This window comes from Pieris brassicae, chromosome 1 (assembly GCF_905147105.1).
Source record: "Pieris brassicae chromosome 1, ilPieBrab1.1, whole genome shotgun sequence".
Classification (NCBI taxonomy): domain Eukaryota; kingdom Metazoa; phylum Arthropoda; class Insecta; order Lepidoptera; family Pieridae; genus Pieris; species Pieris brassicae.
The window spans coordinates 20197922-20217311 of record NC_059665.1 but is presented as its reverse complement, the minus strand read 5'-3'; the positions used below and the strand labels follow the sequence as shown (position 1 = coordinate 20217311).

The 19390-nt window shown below is 33.4% G+C and overlaps 3 protein-coding genes across 7 annotated transcripts; 2 read left to right on the top strand and 1 right to left on the bottom strand.

The window, feature by feature from the left end:
- Nucleotides 1–581: 581 nt before the first annotated feature.
- On the top strand, nucleotides 582–7362 carry LOC123712659. 5 transcript variants are annotated; one of them, XM_045665883.1, is made up of 8 exons: nucleotides 582–713; nucleotides 2197–2312; nucleotides 2529–2765; nucleotides 4178–4420; nucleotides 5437–5601; nucleotides 6039–6269; nucleotides 6368–6464; nucleotides 7116–7362. In XM_045665883.1, the coding sequence occupies exons 2-7, from the start codon at nucleotides 2222–2224 to the stop codon at nucleotides 6436–6438; spliced, it is 1038 nt and encodes a 345-aa protein (XP_045521839.1). In that variant the 5' UTR covers nucleotides 582–713; nucleotides 2197–2221; the 3' UTR covers nucleotides 6439–6464; nucleotides 7116–7362. The 5 variants fall into 5 exon arrangements, with proteins under 5 accessions (XP_045521839.1, XP_045521848.1, XP_045521841.1 ...); XM_045665884.1 differs by having other exon boundaries at nucleotides 687–823; XM_045665892.1 differs by lacking the exon at nucleotides 5437–5601.
- Nucleotides 7363–10510: 3148 nt separating this feature from the next.
- LOC123712707 lies at nucleotides 10511–13116 on the top strand. The gene is made up of 3 exons (XM_045665926.1): nucleotides 10511–10851; nucleotides 10929–11138; nucleotides 11463–13116. The coding sequence occupies exons 1-3, from the start codon at nucleotides 10745–10747 to the stop codon at nucleotides 11776–11778; spliced, it is 633 nt and encodes a 210-aa protein (XP_045521882.1). The 5' UTR covers nucleotides 10511–10744; the 3' UTR covers nucleotides 11779–13116.
- Nucleotides 12214–19222, bottom strand: LOC123712699 (serine/threonine-protein phosphatase PP1-beta catalytic subunit). Its single transcript, XM_045665914.1, has 7 exons — nucleotides 19099–19222; nucleotides 17829–17960; nucleotides 16579–16794; nucleotides 16162–16353; nucleotides 15591–15742; nucleotides 13586–13720; nucleotides 12214–13113 (listed from the first exon to the last, which is right to left on the bottom strand). The coding sequence occupies exons 1-7, from the start codon at nucleotides 19145–19147 to the stop codon at nucleotides 13015–13017; spliced, it is 975 nt and encodes a 324-aa protein (XP_045521870.1). The 5' UTR covers nucleotides 19148–19222; the 3' UTR covers nucleotides 12214–13014.
- Between the last annotated feature and the right edge of the window lie 168 nt (nucleotides 19223–19390).

Genomic DNA, 19390 nt, shown 5'->3' with positions numbered 1-19390 from the left:
TTAAATGTTTTTAAAACGTCGTGAAAAAAATTTGCTGCAAAAGTTTTCTGTAACATTTACTTACTTACTACTCATGCTGCAATAATTTAATTGATAGAAAAAACATCATAATCAAAGTGTGAGGTCTCATAGAGAGAAGACACATCCTGAGAACAGTTGTTATTATGTACGGAAAATGACTTTCATAATTCATCTCCACGACAAATATGAATCATTAAAGTACTTCATAAATTTGACCAAATTACTCAGGTGAAACTTATTTCCACAGTACACTCATTCCTTGTAGGTGGGTTTATTTATCAAATTTTAAAACGATGAATCATCTCTATGTATTAATCATTATTTTTAATGAAATAGGCTTTACTGCTATAGGTAAAATATATGTATGATGAATGATTTCTTGTTTTATCTTACAAAATTAGTAACACACGGAAAATCTTATTGCAACGAGTGTTCATTTGTTTATTATAAAAGTATGAAGCTTTCATACTTATTCAGATAAAAGATACTAGACAACAAAGACATTGGTAACCAATGTCCGACAGTAAATTTAGTAGAAAAAGTATAAAATGAAATGTTTACCGTATTCGCGGGGGCGGGCGAAATGGTTGGGCGCCGCCGCCCTTGCGCGCCAGTGCGCGCCCGCCCAGGTCCGACACTCGACGTCGGCTCGTCACACCACACACCCGCTAATAACGATCATTATTTAATCGGTAAGATCTAGTGATTCCTCGTGCAAGTGTACACAACTTCATTGTGGCTCCAGTGTTTTATCTAGCGTTAGGTGTAATTTGTATTGCCTCTTTAGGCGGTTCGACGGCACGTAAGTTGTACGATGACATAAACAAGTGTGTTTTTATACAGTGGGAGGGTAATAATTTATTTGACAATCGATTTGAAGACATTTGATCGATAATGAAGTTGTTAAGTCAAAATTGATATTATTTTTATAACTGATTAATTTACTTTGTATAAAATAAATAAATAAGTTCGATTTTGAAACGTAACTTCAATTTAGTCTAAAGTAATAAAAAATTGTATTGATAATCTTTCCACGTTGATTTCTTACACAATCTTGACTTACAAAATTTAAGCTAGTTTTTAACCTAATAACAATCTAAGTAATGATTAGACATTGCGTTCAGTTTTTTAATTTATAGATAATTAATAAAAATACATGTATAAAAGAAATTGTTTAGTGTAATTGGTGTTGTACAATATTATAAGTGCGACGTCAGTTATGTGTCAGCGGCTAACATTTGAATGCTGTAAATACGATCCGGCCACTGCGCAGCTATTTTTGGCCGCACACGCCGAGCCAAATTTGCAATATCCACCTATCGACGCGTCTTCAAGTATTTTTGTACGGTTTCACAACCGCATTTTTTACATCTCCACTTACTTACTTGACATTGACTATGTTCTAAATAAGTCGAAAATAAGACAAATCTTGTCATTAAACTTAATTCTCGAACCGGATATAGCATGATGAATAATTTTTAATGTCAAGTTTGCTTTATGTTAGTAAAACATATTGGACGTTTCTAGATTGGTTATAAGACTATTAATGTGATCTATACTCGAACACTTCTGACTGCACGTGAAATCAATATTTTTGACAACAACGATAATGCCAATAGTAATTATGCCAATTATTAATAAGCTGTCGATCTTACGTCCGGAATTTGATGAATGAAGCTTCTGCTTTCCAGGAATAGATTATTGACGCAAATGCGCGGATATTAATATGATAATAGCAAGGCTAGGTCCCGCTTCTGAATAATATTTCGATGCATCTGTTTTCAATAAATAATCATTAAATAAAAATAAAATATAAATTTCTTACTAATTGTAACTATCTTTAATAATCTTTATATGATCCTTAAAATTCAAGTCACAATCTTTTAAAAACCTTGAATTTTTAGTCATAAACTAAGCCTAAGAAATAGTAACAAGGTCGCTGAAAACTTGAAAATAGCCAGAGAATCATCATTTGTGAAAACGAGCATTTTAGTCGTCACTAGTAAAATTGGCGATTCGCCAAGTCCATGGGCCATTCGCCACGGCATCTAGCCATCGAGACGGCTATTCCTAGCGTTCACCTACGTCATTGCTCTATTTACGTGGTCATTGTATTATGTCACCTGATAACCATAAAGTATTATGCGAAAGTAATTTGTAATTGTATTGTTGCAGAAACGAGCACGACAAAGCCGTCAAAATGTTTAAAAATCATTTAGAAATGATTGGGAGAAATGAGACGCCAACGAAGAAGGCCAGGTTTTGGCAGTCTTACGTACGATCTCTAAAAGGTAAACTTTTATTATACTTTGACCTACCTGTCTTTTTAATCAGTTGCTTTTTTTAATACCTTCAACACTTTTTGGAAGAACAACAAATCTGCACTCATTCATTTTTCTCTCACAATATTATGATTAAATCCGAACGTGGTGTGATATGAGATAATAGTTTATCAACGCAACATCTGTTTAACTGTATCTTATACGTTGATCTTTTATTTCCAACAGGATCAGAAGACATTAGGGCTGAAGAGAGATACAGGCCAAGCCGCCGCAGCGTTTTCCCTGAGCTCCTCTCAACCTACCCCTACAGCAAATCCATCTACGACGACCCCGTTGGTGCTGCAGAGAGGATCACAGTCCCTGGATACCGTTACCTGCCTGTCCACCGTGAAGTCTACGGCTACTCCCCGAGGCCTATCTACGCGCACAACTACCCTCGCTCCCTCGAAGCTTACAGGCCAAGTTAGTAACGAAAATGCCTTAAGCTGCTCGAAATTTGATTCCGCATTCTTGCAACATTATTTGTAACTCATTTAAACCCCTATTAAATGCAACTTGTATATATTCAGACGTATATAATTCAAAATTGTTAAGTGTATAGTTATTTACATTTAAATTTAATGTGACGGCATCATTATTTTGATTGTTTCAGCGTCAAAAGCCGGAGCCGTTTATCCTTCCTAATTCTGCATATTGAATATGCTTAAATAAACATTCATATGTACTTAAAACTATGTATATTATTACTATTGCTTAAGCTATCCAATGTCATGTAATGATAAGTTGTATTTTTTAAATAAAGCCATACGCTAAAGTTTTAAGTGAGACCGGTAGAACGCTCGAAGATTTATCAAACAGTTAATGTCTCACGTACACCGACAACGCAGAAAACACGTTCATTAAATATTGTTTATTCAAATCAATGGACATCAAGGTTTTGTGTCCAAGGGTTTTAGGTAAAACAATTCTGTGGCAGAGGCCGTCAGTCCAAGTTGTATGGTCATGATCAATCGTGAGCTCTTAACATCTACACTGAGGTTCACGCTTGCCGCAAAATATTTTTACCTAGGACTCTAGTCCTTTTATTACCAACGTTCATTACATTATATCGGGCATAAATGTGTTTAGTCATATCTGCTTGCTAGTCACAACATAACAGCATGGCACATTAGAAGTCACCTCTACATGAAATCATCTACACTTGTTATAAATAAATCTGACTTCAAAACAGGAGAAAGTATATATAGTTTAAAGTTTAGTAGTTTTTATATAAACAGTATATGTCAGAATGCTCAGTTACCTATGTATTTATCTATATATTTGTCTTGGCAAGACTATCTATACTTTTGGATCTCTTACTTTAAATGGATGCCATATCACTTTTGAATCTTCCGTTTTTGAAGTTAGTTTTATTATGAATAATAATTCAATTTCATTAAATCTTCAAGCCTTCCCCAGGTCACATTTGTTAATTTATTCACTCCCCCTTCAATTCTGATTCATTTTTACCATTCCTTACTCTGAAGTGAGCCTTTAATTTTTTCAAAGTAAGGTTTGTATGAATCAGGGTTATCAAGTCTGCTGATATGAGGTGAGTTCTATGAAAAATATTTATAAATTACAATACAATCATTACTAAAGCTTGCTACGCAATCTAACGTTATCTTAACACAGTTCAATAAGATATACAAATATAAATCTTTTTAAGTTTTGCAATGTTTATATATTATACCGACGTTTCAAGTTTGGCATTTAGATTTATCTTTTATTATATATTTTTTACATAAAAGTCCTCTAAAAAGGACCTTGTTTTTTAAATTCGTATTTCCAATATCTAATTATCTTTAATATAACTGTTGTATTTTTTCGCGTAGTCTACCACGTGCCCAGACGCACCCGACGAGGCGTAGACCCCTTCGACTCGCACAAGGCTTGGCAAGACCATTTGGACAGACTGGCCGCTATCGACCGTCTGTACCCATCCCGTTACGGACTCTACCTGAAGGACAGGGCTTACCCCATCACTGACCTGAGCGCCCCCATTGTCGACCCCTTGAACCCCAAGAGCCTTAAAGGCATCGAATATGAACCCGACAACAAACCCCACTGGGGAACAGGTAAATTTTAATTTATGCACGACAATTTTTGCTACACATTAAGTTCAACTCACGGGAAACTATTAACATTGTAGCTAGCCATTAGGAAAACATATGAATCAGAGTTAGATAAAAATATACCGTAGTCTGTGGAGGCCCTGCAAGCCTTGAATGTAAATAGGATCTCGTGGAATGGACTATTGGAGCTACGTCGTTCGTGTAATTAGTCTTTTTCGGTGTCTCAAAAAGACTAGCGAATGGGTTGTTTCAAGATATTAGATCCGTGGTGCGATTTGGTTTTGAATGCGTCCAAATACGATCAATTTTGGATACATTCCTGCCGAAGCGAGACACGAGATAAATTATGTATTTAGATTTTTAAAGTAATAGTCAATACTCACCACGAAGTTCTCTCGTAGTGAATCACGTGCGTGGACTTGCGTATCTATTATATTTATATTTAAAATCTTAAAAATGCTTTTTTTAAATTTTCTGAACAAAATTTGTATACCGTTCAGTATCTAATAGAATATCTCTCTCATAATTCAAGATAAAAAAATAATTTCAGCAGTAATTGAGATGTTACTATTAATTTACTGAATATATGTAAGTTGTAATATACCGAGTACAAATTTATTTACATACAACTAACCAACCATTTTTTATTAAAATATAAAAGACAAAGTATCGTGTTTAATTTAGTAGTTTAGTACCTACCTTCCTCTCATTTGCATAACCATATCTCTAAATTCTTCACGAAAAATTCTGTCAAGCGGTGGTGTAATTTCATTTACTCGTAACGAGGATAGTTATGGATTGTTGGGTGGTTGCGTTTTCCTATGAGGCTTGATCTACTATAAGAATACCTGCCCAATTTTTACGCCACTGCTAACAAACTCATGTTACGTGCATGAACTGCATTGTAAATATACGCAAGAGAACACTATTGGGAATGTTTAACGCATCGAACAGTACACTCTATAAATATTTATAATTCGTCCCATTTGAGTGGTACTGACCATGAGACTTCAATGAAGGATCTTGGCCATCGCGGTTGTCGGATGAGTTCGCTAAGGATCCATTTTTCGCTGATGCCGAAAAATGGGCAGGTTTCGATCGGTCCCTACGAGGAAAATCGCCTACACCCGTGAAGCCCCGGATAAGTCCCACTCGCGACTGCGAGGTTGCTTTTGATTCAGATGGTAAGGGCACTTTCTCTTCGTCACAACCCTCAAATTCTTGTCTCTTGTAGTTAGCTTTTTACAAATTGGTGAATTGGAGTAAAGACGTCTACATTCACATCTTATTCCTCTGAGTGTACATGTTCATTAACAATGCACGCTAAAATGACACCTAAAAAAATTGTTACTGCTAACAACCATTTGAGTTATTTTGAGTTCTGACTTACACAACTAATTTACAATTATGGTCTTAGAATTTAAATTTTGATGCGCTTTATAACAATAACAATCTTTGATAAAAAATCCATAAATTTTATGTAGAATTTAGAAATATATAGAACTATAAATATAGTATAATTAGCTGAAATAACATTTGATGCTTGTGCTTGATGGTTTGTGGTAAAATAAGGGTGCTGACGAAAAGAGGGTTGCCTGGAATTAATTAGTATACACTATAGGTGCCCCGCTGTACAATGCTGGTGGACTAAGGCGCAGGCCGTGGGCTAACATTTTCAACCCAAGCCCATCTCTGCCCATTACCGCGATCACGAGGGATCCTTTCTGGTACGATTGGCCTGAGCTGAGGCCCATGGCGAGATGGGACCGCAGCCCTTCCTACATCCGCGACTCCTACTTGTCTCCAGTGAAACGCACCTTCCTTTGGGACAAACATCCCATCAGGCCCTTAGGTTAGTGGCTGTCGAAGCAGTGTGAGCTGTATATCGCCTTCTATCTTCTATTCTAACAATGTATTGGTTTATTTAATGCTATTCTCTCATCACGGCAGATTTAATGATGGCTGACATGTTCACTGTGGACGATCTAAGCAAGACAATGCCCTTTGTTCGTAGTCTATAGATTGTGAACATGGGTATATTTCATAGGTAAATTTGGACCCCGAGTAGCTAGATCGTTGTCAGATTTTGGACCCTTTGTTGAATGTTACCGATTAATATTGAGGATGCTTTGTTATTCAGTATTTTCATCTATTTTCTGTCTTCATAACTTGCAATATTTACTTTCAGTTCATGAAAAACTATATTCGTAAAAACCTGTATATATACTTTATTTTCATAAATGTCAAATCATCTGCACATTGTTTATCGTACCCTCACTAGTGATCTCCATAATATAACATCTCACTTATAAAACAAAACGTACTTTTTACATTACATTTGGAATTATATGAAATGCTAAAAAATACTTACCTTATTAACTAACTACAATTTACTTTTAATTATTTCTAAGATAAATGTCTAATTGACAGTAACATGCACGATAAGAAATTTTGTGGTATTTTTAATATGATGCCGCAAAAGTAGCACAAAACCTAATATTTAAGTTGGAATCGCTATAGCGATTTTAGTTAGAGTAAGGTATGTAGTAACAGCGCTGTTAGGAACTAGGCTCCTCTTACTCTCCGAATTATATCTGTAATATATAATTCGGATTCTATGAGATAAGATTGAGTTCCCACCATTTCGGGTTAGTTTCAAAATATATTTCTAGGTAATAATTTTATTTTATTTTTTCAGCTACTGCTTTTTAACGGCCGGTCAACGAAGCCACTATTTAATGTCGTGTTTAAATATTGTGAACACAAAGCACGAAAAATTGTTACACCAAACAGATAATTTCCATCCAAAATATTTTAATATCAAAGACTGCAATAACATAGTTACTGCCACAGTCACAAACTTTGTTAAGTAATTGTTTTTATTATATTTAAATATTTTTATGTACTACAAAACCCAAAAAAATAATAAAAGTTGAATATAACGAGTCAATATTTATTTTGTCCTGTATCGATTATTGTAAAGTAAATAAAAACATGCTTAAAGAACTTTATTACTCATTACAAACAATGTATTTTTATTTACATGAGAAACTTAATATTTACGAATGAGATACACGTCGCCATCAGCCATTCCAATTTGAGTCTACTAGGCTAATTCTGATGTATCTTTAATGCCTTTTTGAATTGGTTAAACGCGCTAAAGTTACGAATTTTAGACGGTATTTAACCAAATAATTGCACATTCTCATACTTAATAGGCTTTTTTCAAATAATTAGTACGCGGCTTAGCAGTGGCGTAACTATACCATCTGGGGCCCGTGGCAATTTCTTTTGATGGGACCCTATCAGTAAAAATCGTCACGTTGTCAGTTTAATTTTAATAAACGTCGAGATTTTCAGCGTACTCAATAACATGTTGTATATATCCCACTATTGCCACAATAATAACTCCTCTTAGGCGAGAGGGAATGGTTTGTAGTCCCCAAAACGTATTTTGATTACGATTAACGCTAGCCCAATGCGTATTGCATTCATCCATAGAACATAATATCTCATTCATCATCTATTCGCTAGCTTTTCGGTGAAGGAAACGTGAGGAAACCTGCATACATTATACAAGGAAATAAAAATAAAAAAAAGTTGAGCTCGCGGCCTCTTGGGCAGGGATCCTCTTGGGTCGGGGGCCCGAGGCATTTTGCCAGCCCTGCCACCCATATTGTTACGCCATTGCGGCTTAGGCAAGATAATAACCTAGTAGTAGTATTATTTAAAATTTGTTTAATCAGATACAGGTGCTATAACATATAGTGGTTTATAGGTCATAATTTTGATTTCTTGGTAGATTTTATTAGTCTGTGTTAAAAAATTATATCTAAATAGTGGTTTTATTCATTTATATTGTAGAGTTTGTATGTTAGAAATTTTATTTTTGCATGCTGTATGCGCATTTCATATATCTAATTGAAATGTAGGAAATGTGGCTTGACTAAACAATTATAAATTAAATGATGTTGATATTGACCAAAATCTGCTTATAAGTGATTTTAGTTTGGTAATATAAATAATAAGTAATATAGATTAAAAATAACCTTCCTGCTATTCGATTCCTGGTTCAAGCACAGTTTTTTATGCTCTCCGCCTGTATTAATGGTCAATGGTGAAAACTCTCGCAAGGCGGGTATAATGTAATATCTATACACTGTGGCGTATGCACTTCCCTGTTCATTACAATTATCTATAAATCGGTCGTATGCTTGGGTAGGAACCCAATACCAATTTGTATCCCATTGAAATTTTGTATAGTTAAAACAGTTCTAATTAGGACCGTAGTTAGATATTCAGTCTTCAGTCACACCTACAGTTTAAAAATAACGCTTAGCCTGTGCCTTAGGTTTCGTGACAATAGATAAATGATTAGATATCAATTCACGCATAATATTTTTCATAATAGGTTTAATCGTACTAAATCCCTACTGAATCCAAATAAAAATATTTATTAAACACAATAATGATAACGTAACGTCACTTGACTACGCGCCGCTTAATTTTTTTTGTCATTTTCTAAAATAAGTAGAATGTATAAATAAATATTAAGTACCATCATAATTACAATCCGTATAGCAGTGAGATTTGGAGTTCAGACCTTTCTTTAGAGACTAACATAAAATGAAGTAGGTATTAGCAACTGACAATGTTAAAATTTAATAATTAAAACCTATATTACTCCAAGCTATAGGTATAAATTATTTAAAACGTTGGGCTCAGTAAAAACGCAAAACAATGGCGCCTTCGTTTTTCATTGGTTTTCAATCAGAATCGCTATTGAAGACATTAATCGACCGTTGCAGTAAATATTAGGTCCTTACATATGAAATTGGCGTTTTGTCGTACTAGCCACTTTGACCTCAAATACCTCCTCTTTGGTTAGGAATTTCAAATTCAAATTTGTACAGCTATTTACTCATGTATTTGTGCTTTGATGACCGTCATTCATTTTTTTTTGCTTCTGTTTTTTTCTGTTTGCGTCACTCATTTTACACATTGGAAAGTATCGCATTATTTACGAGTACGAGTTCCACCGTGGCACTAGTGCTTCGGAAACGACTCGAAGGGTGAATGATGTGTATGGCGGTCGTGTTGCAAAAGAAAACACAGTTCGTTTTTGGTTCCAACGTTTTCGTTCTGGAAATTTCGAACTGCAGAACAAGCCCCGTGGACGGCCTGAGACCCAAGTTGATAATGAATTATTGAAGGCTATTGTGGAAGCGGATCCATTGCAAACCACGTCCGAGTTAGCTGCAAGCTGCGGTGTTAGTGATAAAACTGTTTTAATTCACTTGAAGCAAATTGGAAAGATTAAAAAGCTCGAAAGGTGAGTACCTCACGAATTGACTGAAGCAAACCGGCAAACGCGCGTCGACGGCTGCGTTACATTACTGATCCGGCACAATAATGAAGATATTTTAAACCGAATCATTACCTGTGATGAACAATGGATTCTTAACGATAATCGGAAGCGCTCAGCGCAATGGTTGGATCCTGGCCAGCTAGCCAGTATTATGGACTAGTGCCGGTATTGTTCATTGCAGTTTTCTCAAATCTAGCCAGACTATTACGACTGATGTCTATTGTCAGGAATTGCAAACCATGATGGAAAAGCTAGCGGCTAAACAACCTAGCTGGTCAATCGCTCCACGCCACTACTACTTCACGACAACGCTAGACCACACACTGCACAACAGACGGCTACCAAATTAGAAGAGCTTCAATTGGAATGTCTAAGACATCCTCCGTACTCCCCGGACCTTGCTCCAACAGATTACCATTTTTTTCGAAATTTGGACAACTTCTTGCAAGGGCTAATTTAACTCTGATGGGTCAGTCCAAATCGCCTTCACAGATTTTATTAATTCCCGTCCGACTGGTTTTTTTACTAAAGGGATCAATGAACTACCTATGAGATGGCAAAAGTGTATAGAGAACAATGGTTCATACTTTGATTAATTAAATATATTATATTTAAAAATATTCGACTTTTTGTTCCTCCCATACAAAACGCCAATTTCATATGTAAGGACCTAATATAACTACACATATGACTACGCTCTATGCACGATTGACGCGAAAATGGCGCCTGGGAAGTAAACAAAATGCCGGCCAGGCGCATTAGCAATTTGCGGGTGTATGTGTCGATTTGGCTAGATGTCAGTCGTTGCTATCAATGTCAAAATGAAATTTAAAATATATTGATATTTAACCGACATACATAAACAAACGCTCTTTTTAATTTTTTTAATTGCAATTACTGTTTAGTGTTAGTGAGTAGACGTTTAAAATCAAAAACTTTCCCAAAGGTCTAAGACAAATATGGAAAAAGAAAATATAATTGAAGAAGGCGATGCAAGTGTTTTTCAGAGTACATTTGACAATCTTTTTATTTTGAGAGAATTCTCTAATATATCAAGTAGCTTAAGGTGATTTAAAACTTTATATTAATATGAATTGTATATACTTAAACATAATAAGTTCATGTTATTATTTTTTATTTTAGTGATGAAGAATTTCTGGCAACTGTACCTAAAGAAAAAATTGAAAGTGTTCGTTGGATATCAGTATTCAGATGTATTAAACAAGATATTTTAGACATGATGGTTAGAGAAATGAATAAAATGTGGACTACTGAAGATATGCGTCAAAAGTTAGAGATACTGGAAACACAGAGAGAAAAATATGCAGAAATCCACCCTCATAACTCTGCTTGGTAATTTTACATACTCTTTATATTAGGCAGAATACCAATGTACTATATGTTTGGGCATCACAGTAGAAACAGTATTGTATTGGTTGATAGTGCACTAAAAACCACTTTATATGCCTTTTGAAATAAATATAATTTTTATAGAAACTGACTATACTAATGTAGTTAACATTGAAACTATAAAAAGATTTTGGAAAATATTTTCAACTCAGAATATATTTCTAAATTCTATCAATATTCAGTTCATTATTTAATAAAACTATAGTTTTATTCCAACAAATGTTTTTAATATTTTGTACATATTTGTTTTTATTAAATCTGTTTTAGGCGACCCCAGCATGATAGTGTAAAAAATCAATTAAGGGCTTTAGATGCTGGTATTTTAAGAAATCAAAAAGCATTACTAGAATCTTTATTAAATGAGTATGATGAGAAAGTAAACAAGTTACAGAAGACAGTTCAGGCTAAAAGGCAATATCTCAAAGCTGTCACAATGGATATTCAAAAATATGAAAAAAATGTTGAGGAAGTGATGTCCAAAATATGTGAAAAGATTCAAACTCATTCTGCATTAGGAGAAGAGATTATACCAAAGTTTGATAATGATGTTTGGTTAAGTAAGACCCAAAAGGATGTTGAGTAAGAATGAAATATTCAATAAAATTTATATTTCAGAAAAAATGTACACACTTGAGAAACATAACAAAAATTTACCTTATTCTAAATAAAATTAACATCAATTAGTACTTTGTATTACAATTGTGAAGAAATGTTAAGTGTTTCAATACTCCAAAGCAAATTGCACAAAAGCTACTGCAGTGTTATAAGCAAATAATATCAATAAAAATTAAATTGTTTTATCCTATATAGATTTTTTAATTAGATAGTTTTTTTCTTTGCACACATATTATACATAATTGATTTTGACATAGAATATATCTAGTATAAATCTTGGATAAAGCACATGGTTTAATGCAACTAAATAAAACAAAAATAAACATCTGATTTTTATAAAGTAATATTTATTAAAGATTAATAATTATTGACATTGTTAACATAGCTAAACAATAAATTGTACAATGCAAAACCTGCATATAATTTTTTATTTATAGCAATTGCACTATTGTTGCGAGGACTACACTGCTTTCTACAGTCATAATTTATATCAAGTAATGGACATGAAGATAAAGCCTCTTGAGGAGTTTTGCTAATTTGTCAATAATTTTGAAATATCTACTTATTATAAAGTAATACTGCATGACAATAAACATAAATTTCACTGGGGACATCAGCAAACTCCTATGAAATTGCAAAGACCTTTTTAAATAAACTTATTAGCTACTGGTGAAGATTAATATCATTTCTTAGGCCTGCTCCTCCTTTCAATTTGTCCAAATAAAAGATAACACGAAATATAATTTAGAACGACAGCAGTTTTTAGAAAACTTTGTCGTAAAAACGTATAATTTTTGTTTTAATCAACCAATTTTACTTAAGACCTATTATACTTTACATTATAGGCACATTAGTTACAGAATAAGAAACTCAAACGTCTTCGATCCACTAAAAGCTAAATCTAAAATGCCTCAACGCTTGTCCAATGCCCGCATCTGCCACTTTCACTAAATTTTCCTACGATGAGTCAAAGAAGAGGAAAGGCTTGCATAAGGGACCGAAAAAGCTGCAATCGAGAGACACAGCCGAACTTGATCAAAAAAGAGTAGTTCATTCTCAAAATAAAGGCACATAAAGTGGAAAAATAATTTACTATACAAATTTCGGCCTTGTCTTAGGATTGCAATATAATATTATGATACAATAAAATTATGTATTTGTAGCATCCTTCTCACTGTGCAGCACACTGGATCCCAAACGTCAGTTATTTCTTTTTGGGTGGCGACCGCTGAGGCGTGGCCGGCCTCCCGCTGTTGATGCCATTGTACTGATATTTAGCTTTCTTCTCGGATGGTTTCAGGATCTGTTTTATAATTTCTAAATTGTATAAAAAGTCTTACACCAACCTAATTAATAATTGTAATTATAGTATAAGTAAGTGTTGATGAGTTGTGTTGATCAAGGACTTTAGGTTTAGTATAAAAATTATAAAGTTTAGGTTTACTTATAAAATTGATTATTTTTAAATCTACAAATTGAATTGAGTAATTAACTAGTTTTATGACTTTGATAAAGAATTAAAAAGTAACAGCATGAAATATCCAGGAATAGAAATAATGAAGAATTTTAACTTTGTGAATGGCTAGGCCTGGCCTGGTTGCCAAACTGTATACAACAGACATATATATAGATATTACTCTAGTATGTACACAATATGTTCTATGTCATAGTATTTATATCCATATTGAAACTTTTATTCAAATTAAAATTCATGTGAAAAAACTATTTGAATTGGTTATGGTAATAGCTATTGGTACAAGAAGAGAAAAACAAACCTGAAAAGAGCACATAAGTGTCTCGTCCACAGACATCATACCACCGGCATTGTCAAATTCACCACAATAGTTAGGAGCTGAGAAGAGTGTTACTAGTTGTCGTTTGGCAAAGAATTCATAGCCATCTTCAACCACCTGACAAATATAAATCCTTGATTATTAATACTGTTTTGTGTGGACTAGTTTATATTCTGTATTATAAGTTTAATTTGTAGTTAAGAAATCAAATTATCATTACCGACTTCTGGAGAACTAGGTCAGAATTAAATGCACTATTTTAACTAAATTACTCATGTGTCTGTTTTTAATCACTATGTAAACACAATTCAACAGAAAGAGACAGAGTGCAATTAGACTAGATTTAGTTTGAATATGATTAATGATATGAATATGGGGTTAGCCTCCATATTTAATACAAAACAATTATAGTCATGTACCCCATACCACTTTTATTTAATTATACCAGTTTCACTACAGCAATACTAATTTGTTGGTAATGTGATAAAACTTTATGAAAAATTACTGATTAGTTTGTACATGAAATCACAATCCACTATCAAATAATTTTGTAACAAAATGATTAAAAAATTGTGTTGCATCAAGACAATGCTGTATATGCCATACAATAAGTTAATTTAACAGTATACTGTATCTACTTTATATTAGGTCCTTACATATGAAATTGGCGTATTTCGTACTGGCCACTTTAATCACGATGTTCTGTTTGGTAAGGAATTCCAAATTCAAATTTTTACAGCTATTTACTCATGTATTTGTGCTTCGATGACCGTCATTCCTTTGTTTTTTTCTGTTTGCGTCACTCATTTTACAAAATGGAAAACTTAAAGTATCGCATTATTTACGAGTACGAGTTCCACCGTGGCACTAGTGCTTCGGAAACGACTCGAAGGGTGAATGATGTGTATGGCGATCATGTTGCAAAAGAAAACACAGTTCGTTTTTGGTTCCAACGTTTTCGTTCTGGAAATTTCGACCTGCAGAACATGCCCCGTGGACGGCCTGAGACCCAAGTTGATAATGAAGTATTGAAGGCTATTGTGGAAGCGGATCCATCGCAAACCACGTGCTAGTTAGCTGCAGGCTTCGGTGTTCGTGATAAAACTTTTAATTCACTTGAAGCAAATTGGGAAGATTAAAAAGCTTGAAAGGTGGGTACCTCACGAATTGACTGAAGCAAACCGGCAATCGCGCGTTCAGTAATGTAACGCGCTGCGTTACATTACTGAACCGGCACAATAATGAAGGTATTTTAAACCGAATCTGAATCATCAATAACCTGTGATGAAAAATGGATTCTTTACGATAATCGGAAGTGCTCAGCGCAATGGTTGGATCCTGGCCAGCCAGCCAAATCCTGCCCCAAGCGAAAATTAACCCCAAAAAAGTTACTTGTAAGCGTTTGGTGGACTAGGGCCGGTATTGTTCATTGCAGTTTTCTCAAATCTGGCCAGACTATTACGGCTGATGTCTATTGTCAGCAATTGCAAACCATGATGGAAAAGCTAGCGGCTAAACAACCTAGGCTGGTCAATCGCTCCACGCCACTGCTACTTCACGACAACGCTAGACCACACACTGCACAACAGACGACTACCAAATTAGAAGAGCTTCAATTGGAATGTCTAAGACATCCTCCATACTCCCCGGACCTTGCTCCACAGATTACCATTTTTTTGCGAAATTTGGACAACTTCTCGCAAGGGAAAAAATTTGACACTGATGGGGCAGTCCAAATCGCCTTCACAGATTTTATTGATTCCCGTCCGACTGGTTTTTTAGTAAAGGGATCAATGAACTACCTATGAGATGGCAAAAGTGCAAGAAAACAATGGTTCATACTTTGATTAATTAAATATATTATATTTAAAAATATTCGACTTTTTGTTCCTCCCATACAAAACGCCAATTTCATATGTAAGGACCTAATACCTTAATGTCATGAAATTATGTTTAAGTAAAAGGTTACAACATCTTCAAAAGTTACCTGATGAGCTCTACAGATCAAGTCCAAATCATGTCTATTGAGGAATTTGCTGACAACATCTGGACCAAATGTGAATGATACACCGCGGTCATTCTCACCCCACCCTTGCACATCCTTATCAGGATCTGACCACAGCAAGTCACAAAGTAATCCTGCAAGATAATTTTTGTTATATTTATTTATAACAAAAAAAATAGTATCCACAAACCAATGAAAAAACTTTACACACGAAACAAGCATAAGAAATTAATTAACTACTATAGGCAGTAACAAATAATTCTTAACGCCCCATAACGCCTTCTGACGTTCCCATCAGGCCCATTATTGATGTGTTATGACATAAAATTTACTAAATTAACCACAACACAGTCTAAGAAATAAAATAAATAGTATAACATTGCTGCCTAATAAAAAGCCTGAAAGGCTATGATAAGTAAATAGGGCTCCTCCATTCACAGGCTATATATAATTAAAAGGCTAAGGCTTTGCAAACAGACTTGGATACATACTTGTTAAAAATAATAATAATAAATGTATAATCATATGTATTTTATGAGTAAAATATCCTCACCAGTATCAGGCACATCTGTGGGTCTCATAATTCGTCGGATCTGCTCCATGCCCTGAAGGTCTGGTGAAAGTCCACCATGACAGCAGAATATCTTCTCATCAATGATAGCAGCAATAGGTAGACAGTTGAAGCAGTCCGTGAATGTCTTCCACAGTTTTATATTGTACCGGCGCTTGCATTCATCATAAAATCCTGAAATCATTAAACTATATTTGTAATATATAATCTTGTAGTGTCGTATTTGGTCTCAGATACTCATTGGTTATTTAATTTTAAAAAATGATTATGTTATTTATCAGACGTTATTTAAATATATTCTTTTTATTTAATAAATACTCTCTGGGCATATGGAAAGCTATCAGCTTTTTTAGTACTTAAAATGTTATCTTTATACAGGTAGAATAAACAAATAGTTACCATAAATACGATTTATGCTCGCGCACTCATGGTTACCGCGCAATAGGAAAAAATTCTCTGGATACTTGATTTTATAAGCGAGTAAAAGGCATATGGTTTCGAGAGACTGTTTGCCGCGATCTACGTAATCGCCCAAAAATAGATAGTTTGCTTCGGGCGGGAAACCGCCATACTCAAACAGACGCAACAGATCTGTGTATTGTCCATGAATATCACCTGAAATAATTAACATATTTATATCATGTTGTACTTATTATCCATTAAATTCTGTATCTAAGAAATATTAAGAATATTCTGAAATAAATTTAATGCCACTGTCCGTGAGCACCCGCAATGTCGGTAGTCCTAGGCTATAGGCCTTTAAAACAAATAACCCGATTGAGCATAGGGTAGCTATAATTCTATGTATCCTGCATTGATGATTTTTTAAGGCTTATCAGACTTTGATCTCAACCAATGCAAAATATGTACAAAGTTTAAATTCCCGAAAAAAAATGTATATATGATATATGTATTAACATATATATTGAAGCTACACAGGTATAAACAGGTACAGACCATGTAAGCCATATTGTTTTTATACCTCCCAATGTTGATATAATTTAGGGTTAGGTTAAGTTAGTTAATAATTTCATATTTAGTCCATTAAAAAAGTAAACATGTAAATTAACTATGATGAAAATAGTTATTTTTCTTGGTTACTTGAAAAAAATTCCATTGACAAAATAAAACAAACTGAAGTCCCATTTAAATTGTTATCGACATTTTGGTTTGAATAATAATGAAGGCCATATTACTTCAGTTCTTCTGATTATTATGCAAGAAACTGATCAACTTAGCTTATCTGGTTGAAAATGATTTCATATAGGATTCCTTCATGCAACAAAATATATTACTGAGTAAGTCAACTACTTACATACCTTTAAGTTATATGGTTTGGAGTTAAAAATGAAACCATATAATTAAAATCGAGTAATTATTACAAGTAGCATGTGTATTTTGTATTTGCTTTTACTAAGTACATTTTAAAACATGTTTATTTCAAATGCATATGATAATAACATCTGAAATTTGTTTCTTTATTTATATAATGTTTTCATTTCATAATTTGATTTATATAATGTATAAAATTAATACATATTAATAATAATTAAATTAAATAATAATTTTATTAAATAATAATTTTATACATAATATAAATAATTTAATTTGTGTAAAAGGTTCGTAGTCGAAATAATCTTAATAGTTACCACAAATTTTGAGTGGTGCTTCCAATTCCAAAAGTATTGGTTGTTGTAGGAATATTTCTCTGGACTTGGTGCATAATCCCCGTACCTCGGATTCTGACATCTGCACTGTTTTCCCTGGGCGGCATCCTCGAACTGCCAATATATATAGTAAAGTAATAACAGATAGCCAAGATAGTTTAACATAAAGGTTTGTTATTATCACTAGAAGTTATAATATTATATATACAGGTATTTTAAATATAATTTTGAAACTCGTTCAAAAATAATTATCACCTCATTTTAAGTACTTAACTTAATTATTTTTATTTGAAATATTTATTCTACAATTTTTACAAGCATAAATTTTTACATTACATTTACAATCACAATTGAATTTACCGATCAGCTTGAGTGTTTTATATACAATTATAAGCAGATAATACACAAAAACTAATTTTGTAAATAGACTGTATCAGCAGTATGTATGTTGGTTTTATTGAACTAAATACAATTCAAACTAAAAATTATATTCATGCTATCTTTTTCAGGAAACCTGATAGATTTTAAAAGCTGAGCAGAAATTCTTATGAAAAATAAACAATTACAAATTCTTATAAGGACTCTAAAAATAACATTTGAAAGAAAATTTATTTTACAATCCATAATAGACTATGTTAAATTGAAAATAAAGCAAATGCTACAAAAAAGACATTAATTATACAATTTGAATACACATTTGAAGAACAAAAGTATAACTGAAATATCTAGCAAAGTACAATCTTTAGAAGTCTGGAATTAAACCATACATTCTCCTGAAAAGATGTCTTTGAATTTGCCTTTCCGCCGTGCTGTTTCCTGTTGCAGTCTGAATACTGATGTAACCCATAAAAAGCAGCATGATAAAGTGAAATCAAATAGTAAAGTAATACACAATGCTAACAAAGCACAACAATAAGCCGATGGAAATTGAAGCTATGAATTCCGTCAAAAATCATACGACATATCACTATTAAAAATGGACTCAACCTTCGTAAAATTAATTAGAATATAAAAACATATTAGTTTGCACATATTTTTTTCTATACTTTGCCAAAGTGGATTCATCTAAGAATCGGGATAATCGATTTATATAGAAGTTAAGACTAATTTACTATACCTATACACATAACACTGAATCACATTAATTACGCAATGTAGTACACATTACCACTAAAATTGTTTCATACACTTAATGCCACACGTTTTAATAAAGTTAAAACAAGTATTTATTACGATTATAGTGAATTTTTACCTTCTAAAAGTCTGTGAATAAGACTATCAACATTTAGTTCCTCCGCCATGTTTACTACACCACGAAATATTACGTCAAACGTGAGTCAAGATTCAAGAGAGCTGCTGATTGCTGAGTGATCAAGAGTATGCAAATAATAAATGGATACCATATCCATGAATTGTCTGTGTTAGCTAACAATAATTGTCTTTGGAATTTTCAAGTTTAAAAAAATGAGTTTTTACTGTTGGTTTTTTACCAAAAATATAATGTATTAGTAAATATACTTGAAACTGGCAAAAAGTTAAAACTA

Coding starts and splice junctions, on each gene's coding strand:
- LOC123712659 (XM_045665883.1), top strand. CDS start 2,222: ATGTTTAAAAATCATTTAGAAATGATTGGGAGAAATGAGACGCCAACG. Junction 2,766..4,177: donor CCTCGAAGCTTACAGGCCAA/GTTAGTAACGAA, acceptor TTTTTCGCGTAG/TCTACCACGTGCCCAGACGC. Junction 4,421..5,436: donor CAAACCCCACTGGGGAACAG/GTAAATTTTAAT, acceptor ACTTCAATGAAG/GATCTTGGCCATCGCGGTTG.
- LOC123712707 (XM_045665926.1), top strand. CDS start 10,745: ATGGAAAAAGAAAATATAATTGAAGAAGGCGATGCAAGTGTTTTTCAG. Junction 10,852..10,928: donor AATATATCAAGTAGCTTAAG/GTGATTTAAAAC, acceptor TTTTTATTTTAG/TGATGAAGAATTTCTGGCAA. Junction 11,139..11,462: donor CACCCTCATAACTCTGCTTG/GTAATTTTACAT, acceptor AATCTGTTTTAG/GCGACCCCAGCATGATAGTG.
- LOC123712699 (XM_045665914.1), bottom strand. CDS start 19,147: ATGGCGGAGGAACTAAATGTTGATAGTCTTATTCACAGACTTTTAGAA. Junction 16,354..16,578: donor GAGCATAAATCGTATTTATG/GTAACTATTTGT, acceptor TAATGATTTCAG/GATTTTATGATGAATGCAAG. Junction 13,721..15,590: donor TGATCTGTAGAGCTCATCAG/GTAACTTTTGAA, acceptor TATATTTGTCAG/GTGGTTGAAGATGGCTATGA.